The following is a 14,997-nucleotide window of genomic DNA, read 5'->3' on the forward strand; positions in this document are numbered from 1 at the left end:
TTCAGTGTCAAGAGCATTGACTTTGTGAATCCTAGATTGGGCTATCTGTACCTGGTTGACTGGAGATAGTGGAACATTTGTAGAATAATGGAGTTCTTGGAGTACAATTGTAGTACTTTGGGCTATTTCCTTTTGGCTTGTTAGTATCCTTCTGTATACTTTGCACGAAGAATGAAGTTCTTGTTGCATTAGTAGAAAAGCATTTGTCATATCATTTCCAGCTTGTTGAGTACCTGAGGTGACCGAAGAAAGTGATTGGAGCAATTGAGATGCTGTTCTCGGTTGATGAATATTTTCCAATTTATGAGGCACAAACATGTTCACTTGGCCCTTGGTCTTTGGTTCGAGTGTACTAGGTTTAGGCAAATCATGTGGATTGGAAAATAATTATTGTCTGATTTTGTTTTTATGTTTTTTGTTCTTTGAGGAAGAAGTTGTGGAATTATCAGAATCAGATGATTCTGATGAACTTTCCTTGATCTACTTTCCTTTTGATTTCCTCAAAAAATCATTCTTGAAATGAGAAGAGGATACAAAAGCACTTCACATGAACTTATCTCGTTTACCTAGAAAATGAGTTTCATGGGCATTGACAGGTTGAAAAATGGTAGGATTGAATATCTGAAACTGAAAATTCAGTAGGGGTTGAGTCTGCAGTATACCATGATGTGTTGCTAGTAGTATCCCAAAGATCCTTTTGTATCATTATCAGTATCAGTACCGTTGTCATTTGAGTAACTGTCATCTGAATAACTATTGTCATAGTCATAGTGATGCATATTCACTTTTGCAGAGTTAGCTTGTTGTTTGCCTTTTTTGGGACATTTGTTTGTCAAGTGTGACGAACTTTCACAAATGAAACACTTCAAATCCTTTCTTTTATAACCTTTTTCATGTTCTTTACTTTTGTCATTTTTATGATAATATTTACCATAAGACTTGCCATGTCGATGTCGATGGAATTGTCTGGTTGACTTGTGACCATAATTTTGTTGATTGTAGTTGGAGTAGTTGCGGTGTCGGCGAGAGAAATGCCGATGACGATGGCTATTTCTGTTGTAGTAGGAGTTATCACAACTATATTTCTCACATCCAAAATCCACATCATACTTAGAAGCATGTTTGCAGATAGAGTGAGGGAACTTTTGATTAAGTTGTGTTATCTTTTGATGATGACAAACTTCCTTTATAGTTTGTTCGATGGTTTGAATAATTTGACCAATGCTATTTGTAAAGTCCCTGTTTTCATTCTTTATTTTCTGCTTGTAGTAAAATAGAATGGGCTCACAGAAAGAACAAACCAAGTATTCCTTCATGGAGTTATCATGAGCTCCAAGCTCTTCATACAAAAGATCTCTCGTGTAAATCAAATATTGATTATACAATGTTGGGTCACATAGTTTGGATTTGAAGAAAGCTTCTCTTGCTTCCAAGACATCATCAAGTTTGTTTGCTACTAGCTCATCTAGTAGTAATTCAAAAAATATCTGTATCAGGGTCATTATGTTGAACTTTTGCTACGTTGACTTGTGGGTGAATAGATACCCACCATTGCTTTAGTCCACCGACAAAGCCATGAGTTATGGAATTGAGGATATCAATTCTACTAATTTATGGCTTGTCTACCACCTTTTGACCGACATATGCGTACATCATATAAATCAAAAGTTTGATTTCTTTTGGTGATTTTCCTTCAATGGACCAAATTGGGAAGGTGCCTACCTTCTCTGAAACTTCTATCTTCTTATAGAAGTTGTTGTAGGAGGATTTTGATGTTTTTGATGTAGAGACAGAAGTAGTAGTTGTTGCATTTACTGGAAGAGACATATTAAGAGGAGTCATATGAGAGGACTTTTTACTTACAGAATGGGACTGCTCATTCATTTGAGCACGAAGTACAGTCGTAGGGGAGTTCTTGACTCTGTGTGGATTGATGGGGACAAAAGCCTCTTCAATTACAGTGTCTCCATCCTCGTTTGACGAGGAAAGGGTGTATGCTGCATTTTGTTGGAAGAATGCCTGATCATGGTAGTACCATGCAGGTAACTCCATGGGCGGTTGATGAGGAGGGTGTTGTTTTTTGGATTTTCCTATAAATCTTGGATCCAATCTCCCTTCCACATATCTGGTAAATTCATCTTTATGTTTTTTCTCGGGGTCAATGCACAGAGGCATTTGATTCAGTACCTTATTTGCCTCCTTTTGTCTCTGTATTCGGGCAATATCTAGAACATCAATTTCATCAAAAGCAGTTTTGTAATCCTTTTCTGACCTGTCAGGAAATATAAATTCCAGATATTCGGCTAGTTCAGTAGGAGTGTGTCCTAGTTGGAGGGGCTTTTGATACAACCAGGAACCAGTGGGTTGTTTTTAAAAGTCTTCTAGCATTGGGCAATATATATACTGGATTTCTTGGAGATCATGTGAATACTCTTTCTCATTGTCTTCATAGGAGTAGAGATCCTGGTCTGGTAGTGGTGAGGTAATTGGAGGAGTACCAACCGATGGAATTATAGGAGTACTTGGGGAATTGACAGACCTTGAAGTTGCTTCTCGTGTAGGTATGATCTTTTTTTCTTTTCCTTTGGAGGAGAGAGAAATTTGATGCACATTTAATGCACCTGAAGAAGGGGAAGAAAAGCGCGATGTCCATCCCTTCTGGAGTCTTTTGTTAGAAAAAATAGGCCAATTTGGTGCACTATTAGATGTAGGAACAAGCGAAGAGGAAGTGTTGGTAGATAAAACAGGAAACGATCTTGTTGCAAACTTTTGGATCTGTTGATACAGTACAAGAAGTTGATCTGATAATTGCTACGGTGATTCTATCTTTTCAATTAACCGTGATAATGCAAGATGTGTCCAATTCATTGCGTGGATTTCAGCTCTCCAAGAAACATTGTCCTGAGGACGTAGATATGGGACTGCCTTGTATTGGTTGTTTTCGTATTAAAACTCTTGAACCACATTGATGATAGAAGATGATGAGAATTCTCTTTCAATGAGCTTCTTGCAGTGCTTGCGAACACGTTGAACTATTTGATCATGCGAACATGGTTGAGTATGAGACTTTAAAGTGTTGGCCTTCTGAGATGGAGAAATTCTTAACTGGGGCTATGCTGGAGGTCTGTGCTGTTGTGCTAAGAAATGCACTTAGCCACTTAAACAGCCCCAAAGCATGCTTATTTAGGCTTATTTTAGCCAAAACCCTAAAACGGAGAGCAGATCAAGAAAGTTAAGTTGGAGAGGATCTAGAACCCTAATTTTCTATAAATTGGCAGCCAGTCCTCCACTCTTTCACAATCTCGTTTTTGTAGGTTTCAGGTGTTACCAGCTTGTTGCCCACACCTCGGTCACGGAGAACATCTTAGCCCTTGCTGTCCATCACTGTTTCCTACAGTCTGGCGTCTGTTTCCAGCCCTCCATACGCTGATTGCTGCTATTTTTGCTTGGCGACTGACTGCTGTTCATGTGCACTGCTATCGTACAGCTTGCCACGCCAGCAAACTGCTGCGTTTGCAGGGTCCAGCTGCCGCCCTGACAGTTTTCTCTCTCTTGTCTGCAGCCGTTGTAGTCTGTCTCTCTCCTGTAGGCTGTCCTGCTTGCGTTTTCAGTCTTTCTCTCTCCTGCAGGCTCCGTTTTTAGTCTTTCTCTCCTGCAAGCTGTTTTGCATGCGTTTTTAGTCTTTCTCTCACCTGTAGGCTCAGTTTTTAGTATTTCTCTCTCCTCACTATTGTCTGTATCAAATTCAGCTTCTCACTGCTGCGTTTACTGGTGTTCGACATCTAGAGGTTGCCTTGCTACGATTCGGGATCCGTTCGGAGTACGATACACTCTCTAGCTCATTATCCCTGCCTTGATTCTAGAGATATAGGAGTTTGAGGTTCGGTATTCATTCACTGCATAGTGTGTTTGCTGCATGAGCATCGTATTATTAGTAGTCATATCATTTCATTTCATTTATTCAATGTGTTCATTGTCTCTGAGTTACTCTAATCATAGTGACAGGAAACGGCCGGAACGGCCCCCCGGCACGCAGAATCGCCATCCCCGGCATGTTTCCGGCTCGGACCGCGTTTCCCAAAAACGGAACGTTCCCTGTCACGTTTCAGACAGGGAACGCCACGTGGCAAGTGCCTGCGCCTAGTTTTTGCCCGCGCCCGCGTTGTTCCGTCTGCTCCCGCCTGCATTCCGTCTGCTCCCGCCTGCGTCCCGCCTGCTCCTGCCTGCACCCACCTGGCCCATTTCTCCTGCAGCCTGCTCCCGCCTCAGCCTGGCCCAGTTCTCCTGCCCTAGGCCCAGCCACCTTCTTCCTTCTCTTCCCTCTCTTCCTTCTTCTTCTTTCTCTTCTTTCTCCTCCCACCTCCAACCTCTTCCTTCTCTTCCTTCTTTTTCTTTCTCTTCTTATTCTTTCTTCTCTTCCTTCTCTTCTTCCTTCTACCTTCTCTTCTTCCTTCTAACTTCTCTTCACTTCTCCCTTCTCTTCTTCCTTCTTCCATGAACCTTCTTCTTCTTCTCCCTTCTCTCCCTTTCCCTTCTCTCTCGACTCTTGAGTGAGTCTTGACTCTTGAGCCTTCTCCCTTATCTCGAGCCTTCAATAATCCATTTTCAGCCTTCAAATTTTCCTTCTCTCGACTCTTTAACCTAAGGCCTTCAATTTTCAGCCTGAAATCATAAATGGCTTCATCTTCCCGCCCCGCTCGTCGGGTTGGTGGTCGAGGAAGAAGGTCTGATGATTGGTCATGGTGGGAAGAAGTAAATGCTGACCGCCCTTTGAGTGGTGGAGGATCTCGACCATGGACTTGCAAGCTTTGCCCATACAAGCGAACTAGTGGAGCAAACAAGGTAATCCATTGAGCCGAGCATTTGTATTTCAAATTTTTATTGATTTTAATTTTTCAAAGTTACTTAAATATTAGAATATGGACTACCAATTGCCACTTGTTCCATTTTAAATTTTAATATTTATGCATAATCAGGTCCGAGCTCATCTCCTACATGAGCCAAATTCAGAGGTGCAGTTTTGTCCAAATGTGACCTTGGAGAAGCAAAGGGAGCTTCGTGACCGTGTAGCAGGTCAACAAGCTTATCTTGCATCTAGACCACGACGTGTTGCAGTTGACCCTGCAACTTTTGTGACACCATCCCCATCAGATGCATCTAGAGCAGGGTCAGTATCAGGAAGTGCTACCTCCACACCTACTACAGGCATTGCATCGGCCATGGCATCAACAACGCCACATGTTGCACGTAGACAAAGCACACTTGATGCTAGTTTCCTTGATTGCTGATGGTTGGAGTAATACACGCAAGCGATCCATTCATGGTATGGTTGCTTATTCTCGTGGGGAAATGTATTTTATATCTTCACATGATGCATCGGGGACAGGAAAGTCAGCAGATGTACTTGCAGCAGAGTGGGTTACAGGTGTTGAGCTTATTGGCCCAGAGCATGTTGTGGGATTTGTTGCAGATGGAGAGCCTGCAAATAGGGCAGCAGGTGCTATTATTCAGGGATATTATCCACATATCACAGTTTCATATTGTATGGCTCATTGCTTGAACAACCTACTAAAGGATATTGGTAACCTGTCATGGATTGCGCCTGTCATAGAGCAAGGAGCTCAAATGGTTAGCTTTGTTTTGAACCACCAATTTCTTCGCCATCACTTTTCTTTGCGGTCGAAGAAGACACTTTTAAAATACTCTGATACCAGATTTGCCTTTAACTTCTTGATGCTAGGCAGGTTAAGAGAATGCAGTGGTGCCTTGAGGCAGTTATTTCTTAGTGATGAGTTTACCTCATCAACATTGGCAGATACTCCTACAGGTATCTTATGCTTGGAGAAAGCAAATAACTCCACTTTTTGGGATGATGTAAAGCTGATAGATGCTATGGTATCACCCATTGTACATTTATTGAGGGTTATGGATGCTATGCAACCTTGCATTGGCAAGGTATATGAGGCTATGGACAGGTTGAATGAAAAGTTGCAGGAGTTGGCACCAAATGATGAGGCGTATGAGGAAATACACCATTTAGTTGTGACGAGGTGGAACTCCTATAGCTCACCCATGCATGCAGCTGCATTTGTTGTGGATCCTGAGTTCCAAGGCAAGGGTCAAGAGAATGACAGTGAGGTTATGGATGCATGGAGACTTATATTGTCTCGTCTAGTGCCTGATCATGGCACTAGACGAAAGATCAGAGATCAGCTTTCATGTTATAGGACCTTTCGGGGTTCTTTTGGTTGTGGGGATGCACAGGAGGATTGCTGTAAGATTGGGGCAGCTTTGTGGTGGGAGGACTATGGTTCGGATGGTCCTGAGTTGCAGCAACTAGCCATCCGTATTTTGAGTCAGTCAGTTAGCTCCTCTTGTTTGGAGCAATTGTGGAGTACCTACGCTCACATTGCTTCAAAGAAGAGGAACCGTCTTGGTGTGGAGAGGGCAAACGATCTAGTATTCGTTAGTGCTAATTTGAGGATGTTATGTAATAGTATGACAACAAAGCCTGATCCATTCACAGAGTGGGAGATGCAGCAAGAAGAGGAGACACATGCTGATGTTGAGGGAGATGCAGCAATTCATGGTACACATGATGATGAGGCTGGCACTTCAGGAGTGGCTAGAGCAGCCTCAGAGCCCCATCATGATATTTGATTTAGCTTACTTATCACGAGTCTCATGATACATGACACATTTACATTATATATGATATTATGATCATTGATGACACTGTGACACTTGGGTTGTTGACAGTTGTGCCATGTCGATATTATACTTGTACTTGAGTCTTGCAGTCTTGCAGTTGCCCTTTGGGCTATTTTGGCATGCGGCATGCCGCATTTTGCTTTAGTCTAGAGATTAGACTTTATATTTGCAGTCTTTTTTGGGGCAATGAGCATGTTCTTTCAAAGATTAGACTTCAATTTCATATTTGTAATCTTTTAAGTTTTTTGGCAATGGTACCATAGGCATGTTCTTTTAGCTAAGACTTTTAAGTTTAGTTCATTGTTCATTGTTTTATCATTTATGATTTTTGGCATATGTATTATGGATTTTATTATTTATAATTGAATAGCTTACCTCTTGAGCCTTGTAAGTTGCAATTCAATTTCTAATGAGTAGTTTTAGAATAATGCATGATATCTTAAAGTTAAAACTTAAAACTTAAAATGATTTGTCCTTGTGGATTATATACCTTGGTTTTAAGTTTTAACTCTCCAGACTCCCAGAGTCCACATGGATTATCAGTGAAATATTAATTTTTTTTCATGAATTTTGATTTTTTAAATGCCGTTCCCGTTCCCACGTCCCCGTTCCCTAGGTTTGGCGTTCCCATCTCCGTCCCCGTTCCCGTTCCCCGTTCCCGTTTCCCGTTTCATGTTTCTATGACTCTAATCCTAATCCTAACTATGTTCTTTTTATCAGTCTGTACTTTGTCGTACGGTTTCTGTTTATGTTTGTGTTAGGGTATTTTTTCTTTACATGGTATCAGAGCTTGATACTCTCTGAGAAACCCAGGCCTTTGATCTGAAAGCTCTTCGCAAGAAGCAAGAATAACAGTAGGTTCAAATGACTTCGAACACATCAACACCGATTCAGTCTCCAGATCAGTCTATGCCGAGAACCAAGCGAGAGTGAGCCGATTAGCTTGCTCCACAAAGTTCCGACATGGTGGGAGAAACATCTGAGTACATGGAAGAAAAGATAGGCAAGTTGACCTCTGAGGAATATAAACTGATCATCGCCTATCAACAAAAGAAGATTGAGGAGCTCGATCGAAGGATTGCCCTTCAAGAAAAGCTTCTAAATGAAGGTATGCATGGATTTCACTCTTCAGATGTTGCGTGTAAGTCTGATGATGTTGCACGGCCGTCGAGATCTCCATCAGGCATGGGTCCGCTCTTGAAGAGCAAGATCTGGAGTATGTTTCATTTTTCAGACTCTTCCATCCTCTCCGGTGCAAGGTATTTTTGATTCGTCTTTTGTGCATTCTTCTTTTACCTCTTCTGTTTTGCAATATACTGGTAGAGATCATGTGGAAGAAAGAGTCCAGTCTGTTGACTACGGAAAAGGTCCTCTAGAGGACCAATTCTTGTATGTTAACACACGTCAAGGGGATCATAAGAAAAAGCCAGGTAACTCTTCTTCTGTCCTTTCTTTTTTTCCGTCTACTTCATATAATCAGAATGAATTTGGTGTTCTTGTCACTTCATTACATGGTGTATCATCATCTTCACAGTTTCATTTTCAGTCTTTAAATGATAAAAATGAACAAAAAGAATTTGCACCTTATACACCTCACTTTCAAAACCCACCCATCCCACCACATTCTTCCGTTGCTTTACCACTTCTATTTATACCATTTACATTTCCATTTCAGACACCTCATGTTGTATCGCACATCACTCCGGGGGGTTATGGAAACATAGACACATCCTTTAGGACCTCATCTTTTCCTCAACTGGGTGGTGTTCCACTTACCTCATACACACTTTCGGGATCATTGCAGCCTGGGTATCCCATTCAGTCTCTCCCAAGTGTGGATCAGTTGCCTCCACAGTTTACCTCCATGGCATTGTCTAGTGGACCTTTTGGTCATAATGCTGTGTCCCAGCCTTACTTTGGACAAGGCTACTGTGTCCCAGTGCCTCCACCTACACCGGCACCTTGTGGAAACATTCATGTTTCAGTGTCTCCGCATCAATCGGCATTCATTGGACACTCATAGCCTACTTCGCCCTACCCACCTTTTCCCTCTCCTTCTTACTCTTATTAGACACTCTCACCTCCACCATCTTTCCCACCATCATCTTACTCCACCCACCCGACACCTCATGGTTCTAGCTCATCTTCTGCTAAGAATGCATTGAATGACAAGACTCGTTTTAACGGGTCAAACTTTACTACTTGGTCGAATTTGATGAGACATGTCATTGATTCACAGAACCTATGGGATCTAGTGCAGGGGTTGGAACCCCAACCCGATCCCGCATTTGTTCAACATGTCCAAATCAGTATCCCTTTTAGGAAAGCATTTTCTGTGACCAAAACTCAATGATTCCTGTGTAAAATTGCAGTCTTGCAGATCTCTGAATTCACTGTTCTTACTGTCTACCATGCACAGAATTCATTGTTCTTATTGTTCAACATGTGACCAAAACTCAATGATTCGTGTACAGAATTATAGTCTGCAGATCTCTAAATTCACTTTTCTTACTGTCTAGCATGTCCTTCGATAGAGTCAGCCCATCATGCGAAGCATTTTCTCTGAGAATAGAGAGAGAATTGATTAGAGGGAGCAAGCTCTACCTTTGTATTTGAGTCAGAGACATAGAAGTACTCTCCACGACTGATTTTCTTGCAGCAATTTGCCCTCAGGTCCTCAAAACTTCATTCTCCCCTCTGTCCCTTATGCCTATTACGTTTTTTTTAGTTCTCTCTCTCTCTCTCTCTCTCTCTCTCTCTCTTTTGGGAATTTGTGCCACATGGCATACATGTACCAATTTTCATGTTTAAACCTTCTGGTCTAAAATTCTCCATGATTAGTGTAAAATTTGACTTTGGCACAGAACAGAGAATTAATCCTCGTGCAAAAACGAAGATAATGACGTGAACAGATTTTGGGGTCCAAAAATAGTAACTCTCTAAATTTAAGAGATGGTGACCCCTGCATTCGTCAAGTTGTACTGAGCAACTTTTATCATTGTGACCACATCAAAAAGTGTAATGTGGATTAGTTATGGTGACTTTTATTCCGTGAGCATTCTGTTAGCCTGCTCTTTATCATTCTCAGTCTGTCATCTCCTAGTTGTGAGCTCCTGTCAGAGTCTGACAGGAGACAGAGGAGCTCTGTCAGTTCATTTTGTGGCTGTCCTGGTTAGCCAGCAGCCTGTGGGTGTCATACAGCCCAAACTGGGCTGTTTTTTGTGCAGTCTGCCCATTTTCTGGGCAGTCGGCCAGATCTGGCCAAAGTCGGCCAGATCAGGCTGGTCGGCCATTTGGCAGGTCGGCCAGTTTTCTGGCCTGGGGGCTATATATAGCAGCCCCCCCAGTCATTCCAGTATTATGCTCTGCAGGTTCAGCACTGCCTCCGTTATCTCCGTCTCCGGCATTGGTGCTGCCACTGCTTCCAGTCTGTCCTGGTCCCCTCACTGACGCTCCGGGCTGCGTGCAGGGACTGCTCTGTCCATTTCAGTGTATTCAGCATTCATCTCAGTCAGTGCAGACTTTCTTCCTTCATTCTTTGCTTTCTCTCTCCTCTCCTCTCTGTTCGTGTTCTTCTTCCGTTGCGCACTCTCACACATTCTTACATGTGCATCTTCTGTCTTGGCCAGGCTCATTGTCTTGTACCATCTCCAGTGGCTAAGCACATAGTCTCAAACCATTGGCATTCTATTCTTCAGTGCCCATTCATTATGGAACCGGTCCTAAGGCTCAAACAAACCATTAGTCCAATTTGTCCCAATGGCTGACTCTTCTGGCCATGCACAGATCTCGGCTTATTCCAAGAGAACTCTGGGGTTAAGAAGCTACAGCAATAAAAGAAAAGAAAAATAAAATATTTATATAAGTAAATAAGAAAAGCAACTGTAAAAAGTATCACCACCTGGTGACAGTCGTACTAGTGTCAGACAATACTAATTAGACATTGTTAGACGTGACAACCTTGTGGTGCCCTCACTAACGCCTTGGGCTGCTTGCACATACTTATCTCCATTAATTGTGTTCGACTTTCTTCAGATTTAGTGCATATTTATTACTTCATTCTCTTCTTTCTTTGCAATTCTCTTCTTTTCTATCTCCTCGTTCTTGTTCCCCTTCCATTGTGCACTCGTACAATTGTGGCCTAAAGATTGATGTTACATCCAACTTCGATTGTCAACCCTTTGAGTTGCTAACAAGGCTATATAGTGTGGTACATTCTCTTGGGGATTGGAGTTGTTTGCAGCTGATAGTATCTTTAAATTGTGCTCTAGGAGTTGTTCATTTTACATGTCACAACTCAAGAGTCAACTCATCCATCTCATCATTTGCTGACAGAGTCATGTTTAGGAGTGGTAGGGATGTTTTTTTTCATCAACCACTTTTTTAACCAAGGTACCATGTTTATGAATCTATAATTTAGGTGTACCATACTTTTTTGAAAGTTGTAAAGGTTTCTCATGTGTCCTACATATGGGAAACATGCTGCTGGGCAATTGTAATCTTGATGTTACTATGACTCAAATCCAATTTAGTTCAGTAGTTCCTTTCCTTCAAATTCAATTGACTATCCACAACTTACAGATGCATAAGGGCGGTGTGATGATGGTTGTGAGTAGAGGGAAGTTGTGATTGGTTGCCACAGGTGGTCCTGTTCGAGTGGGGCTGAGTCCAGAGGGCCAACACGGAAATCAGCCTTCCCTCTTGGAAAGGGTGGTGGATGACCTGATTCACCACAAATTACAGCGAGCAATAAATACACAAATCTCAAAATGCAAACTTTACCACTTAATTTTGGACAATTGACCCGAGATTAACCCCAACATCTGGCGCCCCTTGTGGTATTTCTTTATCTTGTATCACTGGAACGTTGAAGTATATTGAGAAACGGGCTGATCTTCAATCTTCAATACAATTGCTGTCAAGAATGACCAGCAATTCACAAAATCAATTTGCCTCTTAATTGTTCCACAATCCGAGCACAATTGGGTCTTCGATCTCTTGCATGTGAGCCACAATAAATTGAGAATGGGCTACATCTCAGATCAGCTTCAAATATCTTGTGAGTATATCTTCCACAAATGTGCACTGATCTTGAGGTGGCTGTGGAAACCCTAATTTTTGCTGTAAATCAGGGTTTCAGCAGCACTCTTCAATTGCTCTTCACTGAGTGCTGGAAATGGCTGTGAACTGCTGATGGTTTATCTGTAGATGAGAGAGGAAGCTGAGGGGATAGAAATTTCTGTTTTCTATCTCAAGGAAATGTCTGAACCAGCAGTCACCTGCTGCTGGCCACCCACTAGGAGCTATTGTCTGCAGTTCGATGAGTTCCTGGCTGGCTGGAATCGCCTTGGAACTGTTTGACGCCTGCTGTAACAGCCTCTCCCCTGACTCTCTCAGCCTCCGCCGACCTCTAAATGGCTGGAATGATCCTTGAGCCAGCCTCAATAGCCCTCTCTCAGCCTTGCATGGGTAATTTTGACAAGTGGCAGCCTGTTTTGCCACTTGGCAGCCTTCTAGTTGCATTTTCTAGCATTAATTAACCAATTTTCAGAGTTTAATATTGGAAAATTAATTAGCTATTCCTTTGTCCCTGCCCAAGAATTTCCCATTTACAATTAGTGTGCTAAGCCCCATGGGACATTTAATTGTCCCAACATTAATTGGCCTTTGACTAGCATTAATTTGTTAATTAATGCCTAGTCCCCCAATGTCACTATTGGACGTTTTAATGGCCCAATTAATGGCTTAGACCCAAATTGACACCAGGCACCCACAAGGATGATTTGTTAATTAATGCCTAGTCCCCCAATGTCACTATTGGACGTTTTAATGGCCCAATTAATGGCTTAGACCCAAATTGACACCAGGCACCCACAAGGATGCATCTAGCATTACTTGATACAACTTTTTCCTATATCATCCATTGCTCACTTGGGGTACTTAGGCAGTCAACGTCACTTAAGTTCACTAGAAATATACGTCCCCGTGACAGACAACCACCTGTTTGTTTTGGTGGGGTTGAGCCAGATGTGCCTCCACTCTATTCATAGAGGGGCACCTCCCTACTCATTGGGTGCTCCAATCTTCATCTTGGCTGGCAGCCGTGGTGGCTTGTTTTGAACCATGATTTGCTATTCTTATAAATACTCACTCAGCCTCCCTCATTTAATTGGAGAGTGGCATTTCCCCCACATGTCTTTTAAGTTTGAACCTGTTTCCTTCGTACATGCATTACTATGAAGTAGTGGAGTTTCCAATACATTTTTCTGTCTTGCACATGTATTCTTGATTTTCTTACCTTAAGAAAACAAGTTACTCATGCTAATACGTAATAAATGTCATCATTTGTAAGCTATAATGAAGGAGAAACTATCTATCTAACATGCCTTTGTGCTTAGAATGAGTAATATTCAACTGTTTCATGTAAGGCCTCTAAATAGATGCTTGAGGTTGAGCTCGAAGAGATGTTTGAGAATTTACCCATATTCTAGACAGTAATAGGTCTAGAATGATAAATTGCAATAGATTCTCTTCAGTTTGCATGTTTCTCACAGACAACAAAGTTTTATTTGAGCAGAAGCAGAAACATAGTGGCATATTTGACAGTAAAGAGGTCTTATAATGTGTTCTTTAACTTTAACTTGTACAGCCGTATTGTGCCAGAGTACAGTTTTCTGGATGCTCGCGGAGTTGGGGCTTATGAGGGAAGAAGTCTGAGCTTTCTTAGTAAGGTATTAAGTTTCCCTAGCCTGGTGTCTGTACTACTATTCTCTAAACTCCAGATATTAGGATAAGAAATGCTCACTTTGTTGATTAAATCTGTTGATGAACCTCCATGGAAAGGATTTGTGAGTTATTAAAAAGACTTAGTTTCTAGATGCTCTTTGAACTGTTATTTTGGTCTAAAATACTTGAGTCTTTCTGTTTTGAGTTAGCATGGTGCATAAGTGCCTTAACTGGACAGGCTTTCAATTTGAGCTTCTTTTGTGGACAGGTCTATGAGATGGACTCTGAATCTCCAAACTTGCGGCCTCCTCCATTCACTGATGGCACACCGAATGAGAGTGTAGCTGATGTCTTTGTACGAGTAACACAGTTGATGTCCATTCTGGAGACACAATATTCTGGTGAAAGCATCATTATTGTTGCTCCTGACTCCGACAATTTGTCAATCCTCCAGGCAGGATTGACTGGGCTAGATCTGCGAAAGTAAGTTGCCCAAATAATACATGGTTAGATTGAGTTGTGTTAATATGGACATATAATGAGACATTTTTTGTAAATGCCATGTCAATCAGGCACAGCATACTATCGTTTGACCCAGGTGAAGTGAGATTCATAGATATGAATAGTATACCTGCACCACGAACTCCTCTTTCAGGACGCATCCAAATTTCGAAATCTGCAACGACATGACTAGGGCACTATGACAAATCATAGGCTCCATGACAAATCATAGTCCTCTAATGATAAGCTGACATTGTGTAAAACATGACATTCTACCTGCATGTAATCATCTGTATACTCAGTGGTGTATCCAACAATGTTGCGTTTTTCTTGTACAGCCACCACTTGATTGTATAGATCTATGCAGAGTGACTTTCTCTTTCATGATTTATTGAGATATCAAGTTTAGCAATACACTTCTAAACCGATACCAGCTTTTTGACTAGCATTTGTAGCAAGGTCAATTATTCTCCCCATGCTTCTGATAGCATGGCAGGGCATCAGCATAGGATTGTTGAGAACAAAGAAATTGGCAAGGGTGCTTCAAGTTGTTCCAGAAACTGGAGAAGGCAATTATGGAAGATCTCAGACACAAGCTGATGACTGCGAATAAGTGGTGCTTCCAAATAGTTCCAAGGAGAAGAATGTATAGTGTTTTGTAGGTTTGCAGAAGGTTTGAAGATTTCTCTTTCTGTCTGCTTTTTAGTGGGATTATTGAGACAAGAAGTGTTTTGGATGTCAACTGCCCCCCAGCCCAAAGGTGCTTGAGCAGTCATAGAATAGCAGGGGGCTACAATCACAGAACAACTGGGGGAGAGTCTCATGGTAGTAAGCTGTCAATGGCCACTGCATGACTGGTATGTAGAATATTTGTTCCCTCACTTTCACTCAATGAAACAATTGTCATCTATAGGTTAGTTTTATGCATAGTTGCATTCCAACACGTATGATTCAGATTTCCATATGTTTCCATATGTGGATTCCATGAGTGTGAATAGGGGCAATCATAGTTGACCATATCTGGGGCAAAAAGAAAGATAATAATAAGAAAAAAAAAGA

The 14,997-nt window shown here is 41.7% G+C and overlaps 2 protein-coding genes across 3 annotated transcripts in view; both read left to right on the top strand.

The window, feature by feature from the left end:
* Nucleotides 1-14,350, top strand: part of LOC148014388 (Phosphoglycerate mutase family protein) — an 18,292-nt gene extending 3,942 nt beyond the window's left edge. The window contains exons 3-5 of one of the 2 annotated variants that reach the window (XM_087666458.1): nucleotides 13,382-13,442; nucleotides 13,706-13,920; nucleotides 14,010-14,350. In XM_087666458.1, coding sequence (XP_087522584.1) covers nucleotides 13,382-13,442; nucleotides 13,706-13,920; nucleotides 14,010-14,127 — 394 coding nt within the window. In that variant the 3' untranslated portion in view covers nucleotides 14,128-14,350. Of the gene's footprint in view, nucleotides 1-13,360; nucleotides 13,443-13,705; nucleotides 13,921-14,009 lie in introns of both variants that reach the window. The other variant, XM_087666457.1, reaches the window with a different exon arrangement.
* LOC148014389 (uncharacterized) lies at nucleotides 4,001-6,660 on the top strand. Its single transcript, XM_087667405.1, has one exon. The coding sequence runs from the start codon at nucleotides 5,152-5,154 to the stop codon at nucleotides 6,658-6,660; it is 1,509 nt and encodes a 502-aa protein (XP_087523531.1). The 5' UTR covers nucleotides 4,001-5,151.
* Nucleotides 14,351-14,997: the final 647 nt, after the last annotated feature.

Source organism: Lygodium microphyllum, chromosome 25 (genome assembly GCF_053477565.2).
Source record: "Lygodium microphyllum isolate KBCC chromosome 25, Lygodium_microphyllum_v1.1.10, whole genome shotgun sequence".
Lineage (NCBI taxonomy): Eukaryota > Viridiplantae > Streptophyta > Polypodiopsida > Schizaeales > Lygodiaceae > Lygodium > Lygodium microphyllum.

What these genes read in the sequence shown, in the direction of transcription:
- LOC148014389 (XM_087667405.1), top strand. Translation starts at nt 5,152, where the DNA reads ATGCATCTAGAGCAGGGTCAGTATCAGGAAGTGCTACCTCCACACCTA.